The sequence below is a fragment of the Mauremys mutica genome, chromosome 6, assembly GCF_020497125.1.
Source record: "Mauremys mutica isolate MM-2020 ecotype Southern chromosome 6, ASM2049712v1, whole genome shotgun sequence".
In the NCBI taxonomy this organism is placed as follows: domain Eukaryota; kingdom Metazoa; phylum Chordata; order Testudines; family Geoemydidae; genus Mauremys; species Mauremys mutica.
In genome coordinates this window covers 10,150,914-10,173,452 of record NC_059077.1, presented here as the reverse complement: position 1 = coordinate 10,173,452, position 22,539 = coordinate 10,150,914, and the positions used below count along the sequence as shown (strand labels likewise).

At 40.0% G+C, this 22,539-nt stretch overlaps 1 protein-coding gene across 3 annotated transcripts in view; it reads left to right on the top strand.

Annotated features, from left to right (window-relative positions):
• Positions 1-22,539, top strand: part of RIT2 (Ras like without CAAX 2) — a 282,203-nt gene that overhangs the window by 137,806 nt on the left and 121,858 nt on the right. For all 3 annotated transcript variants that reach the window (XM_045021680.1, XM_045021681.1, XM_045021682.1), the window contains exon 3: positions 2,244-2,317. In XM_045021680.1, the coding sequence (XP_044877615.1) occupies positions 2,244-2,317 (74 nt within the window). The remainder of the gene's footprint in view (positions 1-2,243; positions 2,318-22,539) is intronic.

The following is a 22,539-nucleotide window of genomic DNA, read 5'->3' as shown; positions in this document are numbered from 1 at the left end:
TTAAAATAATTATTTTAAAATATTCACAATTAAACTTACATTGAGGAAATAAATTATTTTGTATTAATTTTTGCTTGACAGAAAGCAGTGGCACTGCATGCAACCTTCCCTTTCACACCTGGATAGGGTAGTTAAAATGTTGTGCTATTTCATGCACTGAGTATTATACAGCCTACAAATTGAGGAACACCCTCAACACCCAATGGAAAGATATCCATTGACACACTGCACATTGGATTGGATGATGAGGCCCCGATAAGGCATGGTGCTTAATCACATACTCAACTTCAAGCACGTGAGTAATTCTATTGCCAAAGGGAATACTCATTTGCTTAAAGTCAGGCACGTGTCAATAGTTTGCTGAATTTGAGCCTGAAACAGGAAATAATAGTGTGAGATTATGTCATTAAAGATGTTGGTACACCTCCACAGCCAAAGCTGTGCTCAGGCTAGCCTACCTGAGTCAGTGAAGACAGTGCAGTGTGGGTTTCAGCATAAGTCAGGAATGGATCTCGGGTGCACATTTTACTCACTAGCCCACTCTGGAATCCATGCTGTGCTGTGCTGTTCACTACTGTTTGTTACCCACACTAGTTGGATTGATGATAGCTCAGGTAGGCTAGTCTGAGCAGAGTTTCTGCTGGGTAGACATACCCTAAATAGTAATGTGTGCACAGAAGGGGGCAGAATTAAGGTTGTTGAAGCAACATTTACTTTGGCCATTCTTCATTTGTGCATACTTTATCGTACAGCCCTAGTGTTCTTTTAATGTTGGGGGGGGGTTGTTGGGTTTTTTTGTTGGTTTTTTGGTATAAGCTATTATAATATTTGGGTAACTGAGGAGTTCAACATCTCTAAGAAATGAGTTTGAATGTACTATTTATATTTCCTGCTACCTGCAATGTAATGCCATTAAGGATCCAGTGCTGAAAATTCTCTGTCCCTGGGACTCTCATTGATTTCAATGGGAGTTCTGATTGTAGAGGGCTTGCACCCTCAAGCCATAGGACACTGCTGACCATATGCTCATGCTAATTAATGACACTTCTCTGGTGCATTGAAAGCACTTGTCTTCACCTCATGCATCGCTGTACAGCCAAGGTACCCCATCAATCAGCATAACCACACAGTCTGCCATTCATTATCATTTAATTAAACAGCCCAGATAATTTCTACAATTATTTCCAATATAAATATTGTCCAATGCCTTGGCTCCATTTAGCCTTAACAGGGGAATATAAACAATGAGAGGGGAATGAAATATAAATTTGAGCAAAACAACATACACAAATATTAGCTAGCCCTTTAAAAATATATTTAGCTTGACAAACCAAGGGTGAATAGAATGGTCCACCAAGCACAGTGGTTAAGGGCAGGGGCGGCTCTAGGTATTTTGCCGCCCCAAGCACAGCAGGCAGGCTGCCTTCAGCGGCTTGCCTGCGGGAGGTCCCTGGTCCCGTGGATTCAGCGGCATGCCTGCGGGAGGTCCGTCGAAGCTGTGGGACCAGCGGACCCTCTGCAGGCATGTCGCTGAAGGCAACCTGCCTGCCGCCCTCTCGGCAACCGGCAGAGCGCCACCCGTGGCTTGCCGCCCCAGGCACACGCTTGGCATGCTGGTGCCTGGAGCCGCCCCTGGTTAAGGGTGAGAATACTGAAATGATTTATTAAAAAATAAATCCATTTGCCCACCTTATGGGGATGTTGTGAGGGGTGGTTAATTAATGTCTACCGAGGGGCTGATCCAAACTTCAGTGAAGCCAATAAATGTCTTTCCCACTAATTCCAATAGTCTTTTGTTCAGGGCTTTGAGGTATGTGGATGAAAGCCACTATGGAAGTGCATAGTATTATTCCTATTAGGTGAAATTCACACTTGGGCAGTGAGACAGAAGAAGACCTAGGCATCAGTGGGGATTAAATGGTACATTGATTTTGTGCAAGCTTTCTGCATGGGGTGAATTTCACTCGTTCAGTGTATTGGGGAATTGTAATAAAAATGCATGTCTCGTTTCTCCTTTCCTAAGTTCCTCATAAGCTCTAACTTTGGCCTTACGGTGAGATTTTTAAAAGGCCTCAGCATTGGCTTAGTTCTGCTGCCACTGAAATCAATAGTAAAACACCTGTTGCCTTCAGTGGGAGGGGACAGAAGCCTACACTGAGGCCTTTTGAAAATCCCACTCTAAGGCTGCAAATTTGTTTCCTTTTCTATTCGCTAAGCTGTCCCTATTGCCTTGTGTTTTTCAGAGGACGCTTATAAAACTCAAGTACGAATAGATGATGAACCTGCTTACTTGGACATTCTAGACACTGCTGGACAGGTGAGTAGTCTCTTAATGTATAATTTTGTAACAGAGGTAAAAGCAAAGACCTTAACCTCCAATATATGGGTCACAAGGATAGAGACAAGCTTCATTATTCAGGCATAAAAGGAGAACTGTCGGCACAACATGTGGGAATTAGTACAAAAGAGATCAAGGGGAGCATCAGAAATATAATGTGACTCAGTTACTTGACCAGTAGAGTTAGGCAACATTAGAGCAAATGATTAGTACAATAAAGGTTTTTCACATATGCACATGGAGAATATGTTGTGATAAAGACATGCATAAATGTTACTGCACATTTAATCTTAATGTTTCTGATGTTTCTAGTCAATAATACCAATATTTTGTAGTTTACTTATACCGTTCAATTTATTTATATTTTCCCCCTCTCTCTTAAATTCCATTGCCAATGGTTTGGTGATAAATGTCTGTGGACATCAATCAAGGAAGGTTTCATTATTATTATTATTATTATTATTATTATTATTATTATTATTATTATACAGTAAGGTTAAAGAAAAAAATAGAATAAAATCAAGCCCAGCACTACTTGAAACAGTTATACAGTGGATTCACCTCTGTCAGTCTGTAGGGAGTGCATAGTTAGATGAATGTTGTAAGTCTTGCTCTACTGTTCCACCAGTAATTCTGGAAAATCTAGGAGGACCATGTTGTTATATATCAACTGGAAAGCACTAGGGCACTCCAGAGAAAGTTTATTGCCTGTTTCAGCCCACTCCAGATTCTTGGAGGTCCCCTCAGCCACTTCAGTCATTTGGTTCTCTCACCCTAAAAATCTCACCTTCCTAGTAAACAAAACTCTGTCATGATTTTAGCTAGGAGAAGGCGGTAGGAAAATCTGACAGTGACAATTTTTTTTAATTTCCTGTGTATAAAAATACTGATTTTGATATACTTGCTGCAAAGATATAAGGCAAACATAACAATTAAAAGAGGGATTTTCCTAAAGTACTCAGTGTCCGTCTAACACTTGCCCAGTGAAGTGACAGGATCAACACTGAGTACTTTTAAAGTTCTCACCCTAAATATCAAGCTTCACCAGCCACTGTGATTTCCAAGAGATGAGGTAAAAATTCTCAAAAGATGGCCCAGCAACCCAAATTTCTGCACTTATCTCACAACTTGATGATTTTTAGTGATTCAGGGAGCATGGTCTGGTAGATGGAGCATCAGGCTAGGCATCAGCGCACAAATGTTCTTCTGTCATCGCTGCCATTGACTTGCACTGTCGCATATGGAGAAACCACAGCTCAGTTTCCTTGTCCATTAAAAAACAAAAAAGAGTATAAAACATACACAGACTTGTGGAGCAATTTAAAAGTGTTTAGAACTATTATTGAGTTAGAGGGCCAGATTCTCAGCTTATATGAATCAGCGCAGCTCCACTGACTTCATTGACTATACTGACTTGGTCCAGCTGAGGATTTGACCCAAACTTTTAGCTTTGTTTGTTTTAATGCATTATATGTGGTTGAGTGAGTATGTATTTTAAGAGAGCATAACTCAATGTCCACCATGTCTACTGAGCTACAGTGACTGAAGCAGGCTGTTGCATCAGAATTATTATTTTAAAAGAGGTTAAAAGGAGGAAATGTCTCTATTTTTATATTCTCTACAATAATTTATTATAGTTGTAGGGGGCTTCACTTGGGGCCCTCAGGTCTAGTGAGCAAGCCATGACTCAGCGGTCTCTGAGTGTCAGAGTTGGCCAGGCAATCTGAAGAGCTACCAGCCAAGTTACAGTTCTCCCTCGGTTCTCCTGATTGGGCAGAGGTGTAAGGGGGAAGGGTACAGGGACCCAGGGCCTCCCTTTCCACCAGGGCCCAAGGGTGAAGATGTGAGGAGAGTCTTAGTCTCCTCTAGCAGGGGAAACAGACTAGTCTCCCTTGGACCCCTTCCTACCTCCCCTGTTCTCTCTTCAGTTTGGAGTGTGGTACCAGCCCTCAGCGTCCCTCTCAAATTATTGCTTAAACAGTCCCAATAATTCAGACAGTTAGTTGGGGGTTTCCTTGCTCACTTTTCAGTGTCCAATTGCTCTCTCTTGTTGGGGAAAAGCAAGGGAGTAAAGGGGGTCAGGACCTTGGCCTCCCACTCCGGTCTTAACCATGGTCTGGACCCTTCCCCTGTTAGGGTGACCAGACAGCAAGTGTGAAAAATCAGGATGGGGGTAGTGGGGTAATAGACACCTATATAAGAGGAAAAAATATCAGGACTGTCCCTATAAAATTGGGACATCTGGTCATCCCCTGTGGACTCCTTGGTGCCAGAAGCTGCAACCTGGCTGCAGACAGTCTCTCCTTCACACTCCTCCCTGCTTGACTGTCCCCTTTTAAGCAGGTCCTCCATTTGGTGCATGGTCTGCAGCTGCTGAGGTGCAGGGTCTTTTTGGCCCAATACTGCTCCACAAGTCCCTTAGCTTTAGGCCTGGCCTACACTAGAAAATTAGGTTGGTTTAACTGTATTGGTCAGGGATATGAAAAATCCACTGCCCTGAGCAGCATTGTTAAGCCAGCCTAAATCCCATCAGCATAGGTAAGGTCTATGCTGAAGCAGTACAGTGGAACAGCTGTGCCATTGTAGCATTTTACGTGTAGACAAGCCCTTAATATGGGGTATGTAAGCCCCATCAAAATAATATAATAATCATCTCACAGTCTTGTACAACTGAGGCCTAAAAGATAGTTTCAGCCGTTAAGGAAAGATACCTCAGACCACTTACACTTTAGTTTAGGATAACCACTTTGATTGGATGGAAGGAAGGGAAAACCATATGAAAAATAAGTAACACCACTTTATTATAAGGGACCTTTTGGGAAAACCCCATTTCCCTTAGCATATCATGTATGTTTCTCTCCAGTGTACATTTCTACTGCCCTCCTGTATACAATGGAATTATCATAAGCTTCAATGTAATATTTAAAATGGTAGTGATCAGTTTTAATACATTTCCATAATCTTAAAATAAAGGATGGGTGATCACCTGCCTTAGCTACTTTTTTTTATTGTGCCAGCTGAAAACGTTTTATCATTTAAACTTTGAACACTGTATAACTCCATGAGCCTTTTGAAGTTACGCAACATGCCTGCCATGAGTTCCAGGTTTAACAGTTTGATAAAAGGTCAAGCAACTCCATATGCTATGTAGAATTAAATCAAATATAGAGAGAATATTTCCATTAAAACTGCTCCTTTGCTAGAACATACCCCTCACAAAGGGCCAGTTTGCTCATGCTAGTGTAAAATTGGAGTAACTTCACTGAAGAGTTCTTTCCTGACATGAATTAGTGTAAAAGAGAGCAGAATTTATCCCAATAAAATCTGGTGAATTATTTTTATAGAAGATAATGTCATGGCATAGGTAGAAGTAGCAAATGTGATCTTCCTAAAATCCCATCTAAAATATCTTTAATCCTTTGCCAGTTGTGTATATACATAAATTGTAACTTTCCACTTCTGACTGAATGCTGTGATTCGTTCCCATTTAATATCTTTATGCTAGAATTGGGCCCAGGCTGAAAAGTTTATATCTGGTATATATCTGAATTTGTATAAAAATCTGGGGTGTTCAGATAAGGGACTGTGGGGAGGGGAGATTGGGGCCATAGTAAACATAGATGCCATTTGAGAAATAGATTTCTGGTTCTGAACTTCTACAAGTAGTTTAAAAGAAAAACAGGTGACCAAGCCATCAAGTTAAGGTGATTTTGAATCAATTGTTTTTTTTCTTCTCCTTAAATGGAGACCATCAAACCTGAGCAAGCTCTTATCACAAAAAAAAAAAGTACATATGTTGTGTGAATCCCAAATTCCTGCCTCTGTGCACCACTGGTCCTTCTCTGCTGTCGCACTTCCCTGCTGCTGGCAGGAGATATACTGGATCAATGCTTCTTTTTTCATCTCCTACCACAGATGTGTCCATGCTGTATTCTTTTTCCTTACTTGGTGTGACATGTTGAATGTTGTGTTGTACTACGGTATGTGAATAGCTCCTTCTTCTGCTAATCAGTGCATTGAAGTTGTCTGCCTCCTATTCTGTTTGCACTAGAGCTGGTTGGAAAGCAAAATGTCCATCCCATGAGAAACTGTGCTAGTTCTACCTTTCTTTTCATCCTAAACTGGGACAAAAAGTCGAAATATGGGAACATTTCCCAGAACGAAAATTTCGGAAATATTTTAATTTGGAAATGAGAAAACAAAAAAAGACTACTTTTTTGATTGAATTGAAATGTCTATTCAACCTGAACAGTGTCATTTTGAATTGACATTTCAGCTTAAAATCATATAAGAATGACATTGGAAGTCAAAATATCAGTTTGAAACAAAATGTTACAAATATCAACATTTTTAAATGAAATCTTTCGCTTCGTTTCAAAATGTTTATTCTGAAAATCAAAACGTTTTCTTGAAATCATTATTTTCCTGTGGAAAACTTTGATTTTGATGGACCCATGTTTTCAGGAGAAAAATCTTTTCATTGGACGCTTTTGTAACATCTCTAGTTTGCAGGCAGTGGTTGCTTCAAAGCCTGATTCTGGTGTCTTTGGAGTTAATAGCAAAACTCCTTTTGACTAAGGGAGCAGGATGGAGCCCTTACTGAGAAGGAGGCTTGAGTTGAGTTTTCAGCCTCTTTCCTTTATTAAATATGTCCCTTGAAACTCACTCCTATGCTGCTCTCTGTTGGTTGTTCTCACAGTGTTCCCTGATGCACCAGGCCTGAGTCTTCTTTCACATAAATTTGTTTTACACCAGTGTAACTGCATTGCTCTCAAAGGACTGGTTCTGGAATTATACTGGTGTAAGTGAGAGGAGACTCAGGCTTTTAGTCCTTTATTTCTGCCTCAGATCTGCCCGACTGAGTATCAGTGACTGGCACCCCCCTCAGCTGTCCCAGCCCTACACAAAGAGCTGTCACACAGAGCCTTGGAAACATTTAGCACGTTCAGTCGTTTTTCATTCTAAGCTCAAAATGTGCTGCTGCTTCTGCAGCCCTGTTTAAATCCCTCCCTCCAGACACAGCAGTTATCTCCTTTGTTATGTTCTTCCACCCTTTGCTGACACAAGGCTTTTATTCCTTGGCTCATGATCCCAAGCTCTTTACTGAGCCCCCACAAAGAGCTTTTTTTTTTTTTAAAAAAAAGCACCACCCAGAACCCTACTTTCAGAAAGAGAACCCTAGAAGACCCTAGACAGGCAGGCAAACTCATTTGCACACAGAGAAGGTACTTGCACAGAAAAAAATGGGTTAATGCCCCTCACAATCAGAACTGACATATGCACAATTATTGGACCAATTTTGCATGTCCAAATGGTGTATTTTTAAATGCAGTTGATGCAGCAGCATATTTTCCAGACTGAAAAACCGGCCTTAAAGTGCTAAGGGATATCATTTAAGGGAGAATTTCCTTTGTCTAGAGCGGTTTGTGTTTTAATTCATTTTGAGACAGGCACTTCCAACCTGACAACAACAGTACACTCTGTACTGAAATCTATCTATCAAATTGCTAGCAAATCACAAGACATGTTTATTCTGCCAGCCTCCAAGACTAAGATTTTTACCCCCTGCTTCAAGCTTTGAAGAGGGTACCATGTTAACCCAAGAGCTCTTCAGATAAACACACTTTTCCAGACACTTTTCCAGACTAAACATCATAGTCTGATGACTCACTCAGATTGTTATCTGTGATTCTTCTATTTATTCTCAAAACATGTTGCTCCGTAATCCTGAATCAGTGCTAGACGAGTTTCAAACCAAGCTACTGAAGCTTATCTAAAGGAAATTTAAAATGAAGCTTTGGCAGTAATTATATTTTAATGGGCCTTTAGAGCTTATTCTTTTGTGGAGAAAATAACTTTAATGCACATTCTCTTATATACTGTAATGTGTAAATGAAATATTCCCATTTTTAAAGACACTGTATTAGTGAGCTAAACTGTGAACGTTATTAACTCAATGTGCTAAGTGAATAGCATGAATTTATTTTTCTTTTTATATTTATTTGTTAGGCAGGTTGATGCAGCATTCAGAAAAAAAATCAGACCATGATCCTGAATGCTTTGTTGAATTCCTTATCATGGCAAACTACTGTATATTTTGACACTCAGTCTTGCAGAGAGAGACAAAATCGATCTCATCACTATATAACTTTGTTTCGGAAGCTGCAAATTTGGGAGTAGAATTGAGGTTTGGGAAAGGTATTAAAGAAAGATATTCTGGTAAATCATAGATTCAATGACAGTAATAGATCATAACAGTAGAGGGATTCTTCTTGTTCTATTATAATCTATGGCAGGGGTAGGCAACATATGGCACACATGCCAAAGGCAGCGTGTGAGCTGATTTTCAGAGGCACTCACACTGCCCGGGTCCTGGCCACCGGTCCAGGGGGCTCTGCATTTTACTTTAATGTTAAATGAAGCTTCTTAAACATTTAAAAAGCCTTATTTACTTTACATTCAACAATAGCTTTCTGTTATAGACTTATAGAAAGAGACCTTCTAAAAACGTAAAATGTATTACTGGCATGCGAAACCTTAAATCAGAGTAAATAAATGAAGACTCAGCACACCACTTCTGAAAGGTTGCCGACCCCTGATCTATGGCAAGGCTTTCACTGACTTCAGTGGGAGAAGGGCCTATGTTACATAAAGACAATTTGTCTAGCTGGAGCAGGTGTTTGCAAGCTAAGATTTCTGAGTTTATTTCCTGTCTCTGTAATCAAAGGAATCACAGCATAACCAAGGGTGCCACTTTACCTTTCTACACCTGTTTACCCTTCTGTCAGATAGGTGTAATGTATGGCTGTAGGAAGCAGATATTGACTTATGGTGAATATCAGAGTTTATTGATGCCAGAGGTGCTGATGTCCCCACTCCTCCCCCCTGCCCCCCAAAAAGTGGCTTTCAAATCATATCACCACGGCACTAGTGGGATGTCCAGTGGGATGACCTGACCCATGTCTAATAGCAGCCAATATTTCTACCACTCCCCTTTCCTAGGGATTTTATTAAAAGACAAGGCAGGTTCTGGTCGTGGTTAGAGTTCCATATTAGGGCTGGGTGAAAGTTTTCAATTTAAACTCTTTTTCTTAAATATAAAAAAAACCTTTTTTTCTAAACAAAAATTTCATGGAAAATATGTATTTCATTTGAAATTGTTGTTTTTCCCCCCAAAAAACACACAAAAATTAGTGGCTTTGATATATATTGGTTTTCCAAAACAAAACATCAGCTTGTGCTTTTCCCCACAGCACCACAAGCAAACAGAACCACCACAACAAAAAACCCAGAACATTTCCCCCCCCAAAATTTTGTTTTTGTTTATTTCCAAATTTTTCAGGAAATTACTTACCATTTTCCAAACAGTTCCATAATAGTTTGTACTGGGAATAAGCTTACATCCACCACTACCCAAACTCTGCAAACCCACCCAAGCTCTTACAGCACCACGTCATTATGTAGCTCTGTCCCTTTTAGCGACACCAGTATCCCATTTCTGTTACCAGCATTACCCCTCTGAAGAGAGGTGGATGTCCTTGGAAACTGCTTCTCAGTGGAGGAGAAATCAGTGACATGGGTATATGCTAAATACAAATTGCTTTATTTACACATATATACTAGACATGGCCACAAACAGCAGACAGGCAATCCCATATTTCAGAAGATTCATTCCAGACACCAGTATCTGCTGCTCAAAACAGAACCTCGAGACTCAAACTCACCGCAGTGCAAGCATTTCTTCCCAGAGTAAAAACGTGCTTACACACGCAGATCATGTGTAACAGCACTGCCATAACAGAAGAAATACTTGACCAAGTGTATGACCTCTGGCAGGAAGTGGGGGTGTGAGCACCTTGAAGGCTTTGGATCAATAGGAGTGTAAAAGTGTTTTGGTGCAAGGCAATCATGGCTCAGAAAAAGCTAGCAGTGTTTCATGCTGCACTATAGCCACTGGATTGGCTGATGGGGGCTCCAAAGTAGGCTGCAAGGAAAAGAGGGGACCATTCAAGCAAAAAGGTGTTGAGGTGCCAGTGATGAGTTACTTACAGTGGCACTGGAACAATTTGTATAGTGGGGGTTCTGAGAGCCATTGCACCAAACTGTAAACCCTGAATATGATTAAACCCACTTCAAGCCAGGGGGTGCAGCAGCACCCCCGCACCACTAGTTCCGGCACCTACGGGTACCTATTCATGTCTTATCTGAACTGCCCAAACCTTTTGAACCTGCCAGATTGCACTAGGAATCTCACACTAAAAGGCTTTCTAAGGAGAGTCTTGGTATTTTCCATTTCATGATCGTGGGAACCGGAACACTGTATCTTTCAGGATATAGTATTCCAGCACTTTGGTATCTGTTCCCAAGCAGAACCAGGAAGAGAGGTGCAACCAAATGAAATTAACAAACATCAACAAATGTTTCAGCTTGAGTTTTCATTGCATATTCATGCTGGTAAGTATTTTAATTGATTCAACCATTTTTTTCTGGCTCTGGGAAATCCTGACTTGGCCGATGCTACTGTTGGGTATGAAAACATTCCAAAGGAGAAAGGAAGGAGAAATAATTATTTCAAGAAAATTATTAATTCAATATGGGATCTTAATTCAATATGGGACCAGATATATTTCAGATTTGTATCTCTCTTGCTTCCTCCAGCTCAGATAGACTTTCTCTCCTGCTTTCATTAGGGATTGATAGCTAATGAGAATATATTATTGTCACAGCAGTTTTATATAATTACCAGAACAGTGTGAGGATACAAAACAAACTTTGCTCAGCAAGTGCTTCTCTTGAAAGAACAAAAGCTCATCTGCAGATATACTGACTGCACCTATATAGGAATTTAGATCTGTTTATCATTCTGAACTCTTTTATCTTCTGCCTCTTAGCTACAAACTGGCATCTGACCCCTATTTTAAGATAGAGGGAGAAAAGGAAAACTGCATGAGATTTTTCTCATGGCATGTCCCCCAAATTGTTCTGATAGAGGCAAGACTTTGTCACTTTGTCAAACCCCTGAGTAGAGGGATGAACAGAAGAAGATCAAATCCAAGATAATTAGATAGGTAGTTTCAGCCCATAGTATCTGTTTCCTGTGGGCTTAATTAGTATAAGATGAAATCAAATAAAAATGATAGCATTGGACACCTACTTTGCACTGGCGTAAATTATTACACATGGTGTAAGGGCAATGGGAAAATCAGGCCATTTGTGTCATAGAATCATACCACAACTTTATGCTGTGATCAATACAAAATCAATACAACTAAAGAAAAGCTATTTCTTCTTCTTTTTATTGAAAGTTTTATTCACAACTATTATGATTTGTAGAACACTGCTGGTGTCCAAGCCTCGGCAAAATGCTTAGCTAAATTTCAGTGGCTGGAATTTCACTATGTGTGATGACGACATGCTGTAAGAGACAAAGAAAAGCCCAGCTTGATATTCAAATCTCAGGTTAGGTTTGCAGCTCGAGGTGGGGAACAACCATCTCTTGGGATTTGTAAGGTAAGCAAACTGGATGTGGAAGTCACCACAAGGCAGTAAATATGCAAGCCCAGAATGTCATTCTGAGTCACTTATCAGAACATCAATGTGTCAGTTCCATGGCCTCCTGTTTTACCTTTGCTAAGCCACACTGGGGAAAATAGTAAGTCTGTGTTTCTTGTGTGAGCTGACATGGGCTTGTTCTAATCCCTGGTGAGCCTTTGTCTGCCAGCTGCAGTCATTACCTCCACACTTCTGTTATTCTGCTGTTTACTAAAATATATTTACTGAGCAATTAATTCCTTCCCTTTACCACTTATGATGCATTTTTGTGATAAAAGATGAAAATCTGTTTTATTCTTGCCTGAATACAAATTAGGATGGAGGGAAGTGTTTTATGGCATGCAATAAACGAAATGCACCTGGGGTGTTTTGAGATAGTTAACAATGAAGCTTTCTTCAGTGAATGCATTTAAAAGAAAATTATAAAAGTGTTTATTCCCAAGGAAGAAACCGTTAGCATTAACATGAAAGAAAAAGACAGTTCACTGAGCTGGGGACTGTTGCTTCAAGGTGTTTTATTGCTAGTGTGGAGAATTGATTTAATGCTTCCAACCCTGTTTTGGGGTGAATGGAAAGACTGTGTTGACTCCCAGATGAGAGATTGTATATTTTCATTATTGAGTATGACAGGGAGGTTTGCCACTTTAAAAAAAGTTTGATTAATACACCTCCACTTGCAGCACAGGTGCAGCAAATTGGTGAATGACAGTCACCTGAGGCCAGGAAACAGTAAAACCAGGAACCTTGGTGCAGAGAAGCTGGCTTTGGAATGGAGATCTGAACATTAGAGCTGGTTAGTTAGTAGCCTCCTTAGTAGACAAAAGGGCTTCTGTCATGCTGTTTTGGGATTTCTGATATTTTTGTAGGGCTTTGTTCTGCTTCTTTGCTCTGTTGTGGGAAGGATTCTTGTTATTTTTTCATCCTTACTGATTGGGAGCATCATTGTTGTATAAGCCAGCCTGGCTGTTTAGTCTCCCTGATACTGAGCAACACGAAGTAAAATATTTGCAAAACAAAATGTTTTTCTATCGGTTACTGGGGCAGCACAACCAGAAACAAACTAGATTAATCAAAATGTAAGTAAAGACACCATTGTTTGAAAGGGCACCCCTACTGACAGTTAGTGGGGTTTATTTCAGCAGGGTTAATGTGGCTGAAAACCCTAAAGGGGACAGGAGGTGGTGGTAATTGGAAAGTAAGGATGAGCCTGGGCTGGAAAGCTCAAATGTAGATTCTGATCCATATCCTTAACTTCCCAAGTTGAAAGATATTTGGATCTGGTGTTCCAGTTCAGGCTTATATCTAGTGCAGGCACATGTGGCCAAAAGAAATGATGGATCTTTGCTTCCACCATGCCTATCCCTACTGTAACCACAAAAAAACCATATCCCTATCCCTATCATGGTTTAAATAGAAAAGAGTCTAATGAAGACCACAAATTATAATCAGTGCGAACAGGTTTGGACTCTACATAATGTCTCAGCATTTTTTTTCATTTTGATTTAAGCTGTTAGTAATGCCCTGATGCTGTGGTAATGGATGTCGTATAAGACCCTCTAGAGAGAGAACCAAAACCCCAATGTCTCTGGATTTATTCTGTCCTAGTATTTCCTTTAAGTCTTCTGAAGTTTGAAAGTCCCTCAGGTATTTATAGAAACTTAGTCTGCATAGCCAGGATGAGGGACAAGTGCACTATGCTGAGGGAAATACAAGAACTCATATCCCTGGGCTGCTGCCCATTTCTAGACCCAAACATGACCCAATCCTTTATAGACGTCTAAAGCACTACCAGGTTCTAGCTGGGATGAGAAGGCCAGGAAAACGGTGGGCAGAATGATGTAGCAGAAACCTCAAGAGGGAGCCTATTTACCTGAGATTTGTAGCCCTTCCAGAAATGCAGATTCAGGAGATTAGGATACATTTTTGGTATTTATCCAATTAGAAGCTGAAATTCCAAAAATTAGAGGCTCACCTGTTATTTATCAGGATCTGAAATAAGGCAACTTACTTGCCTCTTATTTCAATTGCCTCTGAAATTAATCTTTGGGTGAAATTCTATGGCCAATGTTATACATGGGACAGAGGGTCATAATGGTCCCTTCTGCCTTTAAAACCTCATTTATATTAAGGCAAGTTTACACTGCTTTGGCATTAGCATTTACTCCCATTCCAAGGCCTCTTTGCTCTGTGTGTATATAGTGGCACTTTTTAATTTCAGCACTTCGGTCAGCTCCATTAACTGTGCTCTTCATGGTCTGGAGGAAAAATACATGTCTCTTGTATTATGCATATATCATTTGAAAAGCTAGAGAGTCTCTGCTTCAATAGCTCTATTACTTTTCTTCTTTGAGAGCAAGAAACCTTCTCAGTGGAATGTGTGCGAGAGAGAGAAACCTACCCCATGGACTCATAGGGGTAGGTTTTAGCCGAACTTGTCTGTTACATTACAAACCACAAAAGTTCATTTCTGCTATTACTTACCCCAGTTTTCTATTGCTTTAGCCTCATTGAGTTAAGAGAATCATACCACAGACGTTACAAAATGTCACCAGAACTAATTTCAGGTTTAAAATTCTTCATTGGGAACAGAGATTATTTTGCATGATAGCTTTGTGTTGTACACCACCAACCTTTGCAATGCGTTCTTTGCCGCCGCTACCACAAACTAACAGGTAGCAAGGAGCACAATGCTCTTTATAATGGGAAAAGATGAGGAAAGATTCCTTCCTGTATTACTATGGAGAGAGGGAGACTGATCACTAATCAATGGACTGATTATAACAATAACCCACCTCCACTGCAGACCCAGGGACTGATTCTGATTTACAGTAAGGCCCGGTCACATTGTTTTGACATCCTGCCAAAGCAGTGTAAAGGCGCCTTTAAACAGGTGTAATTTTACTGCCAGAGCAATGTAAAGGAGCCTTAGTGTAAATCAGTATCAGGCCCCCAGTGTTTAAGCCATAGCTACTGTTCTCATTCTGCTCTACATCTGCGTTTTTATCAAATTCTCCACTTTCCCTTTCAGCTGAGTGGCAGATGGTTTGGTTTGTCTCAGATGGACTGGTACCTCCTGCTGCAAACTCCTTTTATTCTCCTTCCCTGTACAGCAGCTTTTGTTTCTGATCTTCTGAAAGTTAGCTTTGGTAGGAGGAGAAAGCAGGAGGAGAAGGGTGAAGTGATGGGGCTTTGATGTTGCTCAGTGATTTTGCAGCTTTGCTTACATTGGTGATTGGTGGCAGATTGATGTGCATTAATCAGTGCAGATGGCACCTGGGTGTAAATGTGCCAATGCATATTCCAGGATTGCCACCTTGACTCTTGTAATGCAAAACATCTGGCTGCAATTTCAGCTGGAGACAGAACCTTTTCAGTCTTTCTCACCAAAGCTGCTGTGTGCCAGTTCTTTTGCTGAGTGCTGAAAAAGTGAAATTCACCTGTTTAACCTAGGGATGGTGCAATGCCTTCCCCACCATTAGAACTGTGTCGTGGGGAAGCTGTGAAAGGAAGCAGCCATGTAACAAAAGGTTTACATGTCAGCCCTGCACAGACTGACATGGAAGCCTGTGATGGGGTGGGATCCATGGGAATTGTTAGATTCAGCAGCGGGATCAGAATCCAGATCTACTAGGTCCCAGGTGAATGCCTAAATCAGCAGACTACAGCATCAATCTCGCTATCTCTGTGTGGCTTAATAAATATTTAAATAATTATACAAAGTAGAACAGCGAAGGATGGCCAGAGCGAGAGAAGATTGGAAGATGTGTTGTGATCGTCTCAGTCTTAACTGATGAACGACCAACAGTCTACGCAGAACAGTTTTAACGGGATAGGGTGAAAGCAACCCACCCCTGAATACGCTACAGCCTGGTGGTTATGGTGCTCGCCTGGCAGGTGGGACACTTGAATTTAAATCCCTGCTCCAGAGCTGGGACACAAGCTTGGGTCTCCCATGTCCCTGACAAGTGCCGTAATTATTGGAGAACACACTTGTGTTTTGGGTTGACCAAAACTGTTGCCTAGAAACTGTTTGCCTGGAAAAAAAATTGCCTAGCTCTGTTGCCTGGTAGGCCTCCATAGCTCTGTTGTCTGGTAGGCCTACATAGCTCAAGTAATGACTTTGGACCACTTGCCCCTAGTTTGACTGAACCTGTAACTATTAACACTGACCACCATCTATTTAAATCCTGCCTCCTCTGGGAGATGGTCTAGTGGTCCACTTCCTCCTACATCTCAGGCCCAGACACATTCCAGGGAGACTAATCTCTGTGAAAGGAAGGAACAGGAGACGTTGGGTCTCATTATACGAGGGAAAGGGTGTTCAGGAAGCACTTGAGAATTTTACCATTTTAGCAGGGTGGTATATAGAATAATGATCTTAAAATGCATTTTCTGATAAAAGTTCACCTTCACCAAAGTAATAACATTCTCACAGAAACTTAAGAAAACGCCAGCTTTTGCAAAAGCAAATCTGTGAAGTGAATTTTAAATCAGTACTTTCACACAGTTGTCTTCACAGTGCAAGGTCATGCTTTTGATTCCTCCCCCTCCCCCCCACACACATTTGTCATTTGAAGTTTTTTTTGTTGTTCTTCCTGTATCCTTCTTGTTCACTTTATCCTTGATGGTTCATTGTCATAGACAGACAATACACTGGCTCTTTCCGCAACCCCCCCTGTGGTGTGTGTGTGTGTGTTTAATAAATGTGAAAACTTCTTAATAAGAGTGACTCCTGTGGTAATCAGGCAGACAGCTTTGATTAAGAACATCTGTTAGCAGATTCCCAATTCTAAAGTCAAGCAGAAAACAAGACAAGCAGATATAGAAAGGGGCATTTTTCAGATTAAAAATGGGCTCCCTAAGGAGGTTCTGATCTCTTTCAAGACAGGTACAAGCTAAGATCAGACAAAAATGTATTGAGTGTGGTGCTTGAAACTGTGATGCCTTTGCTTCTATGTGTTGCACCTTTAAATTTCTAAGAGCTCCGCTTCTGTGGAAGAAGTGATTTTGTCCTCAGAGTTGCTACAGTATGTAATAAAGGAGCAAAATATTCTGTACTGTCTTGGAGATCGCTTTTGATCTGTCTTCTCTTATTTAACTCCTGGTAGTGTGGCCTAATGAATAAAGCCCTGGACTGAGATTAAGGAGTCCTTGGTGCCATTTGTTTGCTGGGTAACAGTGGGGAAGTCACTTCCCCTCATTCTGACTTGGTTTCCCAGTCTGTAAAATGATATTGACCTCTGTGAGATCTGTTGAAGAGAAGAGCTAGGTATTATACTAATTATTTTTTTAATTTGGAAGTGTATATTTTGATTTGTTTATACCAACATAAGAAAGGGGATCTTTCCCATACTGGGTTGGTTTCTTGAGAATGAAGCATGGGCAGGTATCATTTACTTTTTTTAAAAATTTTCAGCCTATTTCTTTTTCTTTGGTATGTCCCAAGAGATAATGACCATATTGGTCGGTAAATAACTTGCAGGTCTGTTGGAATGTTTAAAACATTCTTCCAAAATATATTTGCATGCTAAGAAATTGAAAATAATACTGTCCGTTCCTATATCTTGTAATAGAGAAAGGTAGGAGAGATGTCCTGGAGGCCAAATTTAAGCTTCTAGGTAAGAGATTGAAGTTCAGGACCTCCATGGCAGCGTGCTCTGAAGTGCTTCCAATTCCACCTGCAGGACCAGGTAGACAGGCTGAACTGCAAGGTCTCAATGCGTGGATGGGATGATGTAGGGAGGAGGGTTTTAGGTTTATTAGGAACTAGGGAACCTTTTGAGAAAGGAGGAACATTTGGGCTCCACTTAAACCAAAGTGGAACCACATTTCTGGCATGTAAAATTTAATAAAAGTTTGTAGAGGAAATTTTAAACTAAGGGCTGGCAGAAAGGCAACAGGTGTGGAGAAGCACATGGCTGGGACAGAGAAGTCCCTTAGGGAAGGATCTATTAACAGTGATTTCCTATATCCTTGTAAAGAGGAGAGGATAGAAGCTGATAAAGTTCAGGCAGGAGCTGAAGAGAATCAGTCAAATAAAAGAGTCTATTCAATTACATCACATAAAGGTAGGCTACTGAATACTGATACATTTTATAAATGCTTATATACAAATGCAAGAAGTCTAACTACTAAGATGAACTTGAGTGCTGGTATTAATTGAGAATATTGGTATAATAGGCATCACAGAAACTTGGAGGAAGTATGATAATCAATGGACCATGGTAATTCCAGAGCACAAAATATATAAGCATGACAGAATGCCATTCTCCCACCAGCACAACCTACTATGTGAAAGAATGCACAGAGCCAAATATAGTGTAAATCAACTTGTATCACAAAATCTCTAGGGATAGACATTCCTATGCTTGAACAATAATTGTATAGCAGAAGGAATATACTACTGACCACCTGACCAGGAAGATGATGGTGATCATGAAATGCTCAGGGATATTAGAGAGGTTATAAAAATAGAAAAATCAATAATGGGGAAACCTGCAGAGAACAAAATTCTAGACACTGTGAATGTCCAGAAATTTATTGATGCAGCTAATCCTGGAAACCCCAACGGGTGGGACAATTCTTCATTTTAGTCCTAAGTGGAACACAGGATCTGGTCCAAGAGATGACTATAGCTGAACTGCTTGGTAATAGCAACCATAATATAACTAAACTTAACATCTTTTTGCAGGGGGAAATACCAAAGAAGCCCACAACTGTAGCATTTAACTTCAAAAAGGGGAACTATACAAAAATGAGAGAGCTAGTTAAACAGCATTTAAAAGGAACAGTCACAAGTAAAATGCCTCTAAGCTGCATGGAAACTCATTAAGACCTCACAATAGAGACTCAAATTAACTATATACCCCAAATAAAAAAAATAGTAAGAGCACCAAAAAAATGCCGCCATGGCTAACAACAAAACGAAAGAGGTGGTTAGAGGCAAAAAGGCAAACTTTAAAAATTGAAGTCAAATCTTATTGAGGAAAATAGAAATGAGCATAAACTCTGGCAAGTCAAGTGGAAAAGTATAGCTAGGCCTGCCAAAAAGAATTTGAAGAGCAACTAGCAAAATACATGAACTAATTAAAAAATTAAGTACATCAGAAGCAAGAAACCTCAGTGAGGGCAATGAATGATCAAGGTGCTAAAGGAGGACTCAAGGAAGACAAGGACATTGCAGGGAAGGTAAATGAATTTTTTGCATTGGCCTTCACCACAGAAGATGAGAAGGAGATTCCCATACTGGACCCTATCTTTTTAGGTGACAAATGTGAGGAATTGTCCCAGATTGAGATATCAAAGGAGGTTTTGGAACAAACTGATAAATTTAACAAGTAAGAAGTAATCAGGACCAGATGGTATTCACCCAAGAATTCTGAGGAAACTCTAATATGAAATTACAAAGCTACTAAGTGAGGTATGTAACCTATTGCTTAAATCAGATGACTGGAGGAAGCTAATGTAATGTCATTTTTTTAAAAGGCTCCAGAGACGATTGTGGCAAATAGAGGCTGGTAAGCCTAGCTTTAGTACCAGGAAAATTGGTTGAAACTATAGTAAAGAACAGAATTACCAGACATATAGATGAACATGATTTGTTGGGGAAGAGTCAACATAGTTTTTGTAAAGGGAAATTATGCATCACCAATTCATTAGAATTCTCTGAGGGGATCAACAAATATGGACAAGTGTGATCCAGTGGATATAGTATAACTGAACTTTCAGAAAGTCTTTGACAAGGTCCCTCACTGAAGGCTCATAAGCAAACTAAGCAGTCATGGGATAAGAGGGAAGGTACTCTCATGGATCAGTAACAGGTTAAAAGACATGAAAGAAAGTGTAAGGATAAATGGCCAGTTTTCACAGTGGATTTAGGCAAATAGCAGGAACCCCAGAGATCTGTACTGGGGCATATGCTGTTCAACATATTCATAAATAATCTTGAAGAAGGGGTAAACAGTGAGGTAGCAAAGCTGGCAGATGATACAAAATTATACAAGATAGTTAAGTCCAAAGCAGACTGCAAAGACTTTACAAGGGATCTCACAAAATTGAATGACTGTGCAACAAAGTGGTGAAATTCAGTGTTAAGTGCAAGATAGAGCACATTGGAAAACATAATCCCAAGTATGCATACAAAATGATGGGGTATAAATTAGCTGTTACCTCTCAAGAAAGAGATCTTGGAGTCATTGTGGATAGTTCTCTAACAACACCTGCAACATGCAGCAGCAATGAAAAAGCTAATAATGTTAGGAACCATTAGGAAAGAGATAAGACAGTAAATATCATATTGCCTCTCTATAAATCCATGGTATACCCACATCTTGAATACTGCTTGTAATTCTGGTTGCCACATCTCAAAAAAAGATATTAGAACTGGAAAAAGTATAGAGAAGGGCAACACAGTTGAGGTGTGTGGAAGAGCTTCCATGAGGAAAGATTAAAAAGATTGGGACTGTTGAGCTTGGGTAAAAGAGAAGACTGAGGAAGAATATTATAAAGGTCTATAAAACCATGAATGGCATGGAGAAAGCAAATAAGGAAGTGTTATTTACCCTTTCATATAAATACAAGAACTAGGGGTTACCGATGAAATTATTAGGCAGGAGCTTTAAAACGAACAAAAGGAAGTACTACTTCACATAACCTGCATGGAACTTATTGCCAGGGGATGTTGTGAAGTCCAAAAGTATAACAGGGTTCAAAAGTTCATAGAGGGATGGTCCATCAATGGCTATTAGGCAAGATGGTCATGGACACAACCCCATGCTCTGGGTGTCCCTCAGCTTCTGACAGCTAGATGTTGGGGGATTGGGTGACAGGGAGTGGATCACTTAATAGTTGTGCTGTTCTGTTCATTCCCTCTGAAGCATCTGGCATTGGCCGCTATCAAAAGACCAGATGGACCAGAAACATGGCAAAAATTATTAGAATGGATAAGTTCTGAGATCCATCTAGTTCAATATCCTGTCTATGGCAGTGTTCAGTACCACATGTTTCAAAGGAAGGTGCAAGAAGCCCTAGACTATTCCATTATGGTGTAACTTATCCAGAGGGAAATTTTCTTCCTTGACTTCATTAGTTATAAAGTGGTTTGAAGCATGAGGGTTTATATCTGTGTGTTTTTCCCCATCCCCCATTCCCCAATCCAATCTATTGTGTGAAAATTAAAGGAAAATCATGTGGTGTTCTTTGAAATTTAGAAAAGTTTTGGTTCTGTTTCTAGCTGGACCACTACTATTTTACCTGGACCACTTCACTCATTCCAAATAGGAAATCATTTGAAATGGAATTACTTTCCTATTGTATTTTTCAATACATTCCTAGTTATAGTATATACATATTAGAACCGATGTCAAGCTGCAAATCATGACAAATCTTCAGTTTGATTCTGTGAATTTTGAAGATATGTGACATCCTCTAGTATCTTCTGTTTTGCACTTACCCATGTGGAAATGTTCAATATTTTTTTCATCATGGATAACAAATGGCATCACTAATGTTCCTGGAAAAATTAACCAACAAAAACATATTTACAGCAGAAAACATTAAAGAGGTATTAGCATTCAGGATGTACAAAACACAGTGTATTTTTATCTAGTTTATAAATGAATCAAGGAAAATACTGAATAGTTGTAACGACTTCAGGATCCACAAAGCTTAGATCTTGATCCATCTCTGAACTTTTGCAAATTCCAGACCTGTTGGAATGCAAGATTTTGAACTTTTCCATTGTAGAGATGGAGTAAGCAATAGATATTGAATCTGGACTTGAATTAAAACTTCATCAGTGTCTCCAGGAGATTAGATATAGGTTTTGGTTTGGTCCCAATTCTAGTAAAATTTTGCACTGGTCTATTATTGAGTATCATAAATTACCTGTGCCCCAAAATGTATATACAGTCTTATATTCAGGTCCAGAAGATGCTTCTAATGTCAGGGTTCTGAGTGACTAGGCAGAATTAAAAGAAACCAGTGGGAAAATCTAAGAAAGGTCTCTTTGTTTTTAACTTAGTCCTTGCATCCATAATGAGCAGCCATGCCAAAGGGCAGAAGGAGGTATGTGGAAACCAGCATCCAAAATGCAAGAGAAACTGAAAATTAACAAGTGGACTGCCCCAATCCAATTTGCATAAAATAGTTAATGCATGCTAAAATGGATCACTGCAAGCACAAAAGGTGTTTTGGCAGTTAGTCCAACACACATACCTGCAGTAACATGTCAAAATAAGCAGAATAAACTAATTTGTATCCTTTAAGTCATAACTTTACTGTATTGCCATGTCTCGAAACAAAGGGCAGAAGAGGGGATGTAGAAAGACAGACTTTGAGAAAATGCATGGAATGAGTGAGTGATAGCAGCAAACTTGCCTTGCTGAATAGTCATCCTGAATAAAGCTCTCCAGGCCCAGGCCCTTTCTGGCTGAAGTCATTGGGGAATTTTGCCATCAATGTCAATGGGAGCAGGACTAAGGCCTATGGTTTGAGTCAAGTTCTGCTCTTAGATGTGTATGGCAGCTCCCACAGCTCAACTGGGGTTTCACTTGTATAATACAGTGTACCCCTGTTTATTGGAAACCCTATTACCAAATCTCCATTTTCTGAATCCCTTCCCTGTCCCAAGCATGAGATTCATGGAGGAC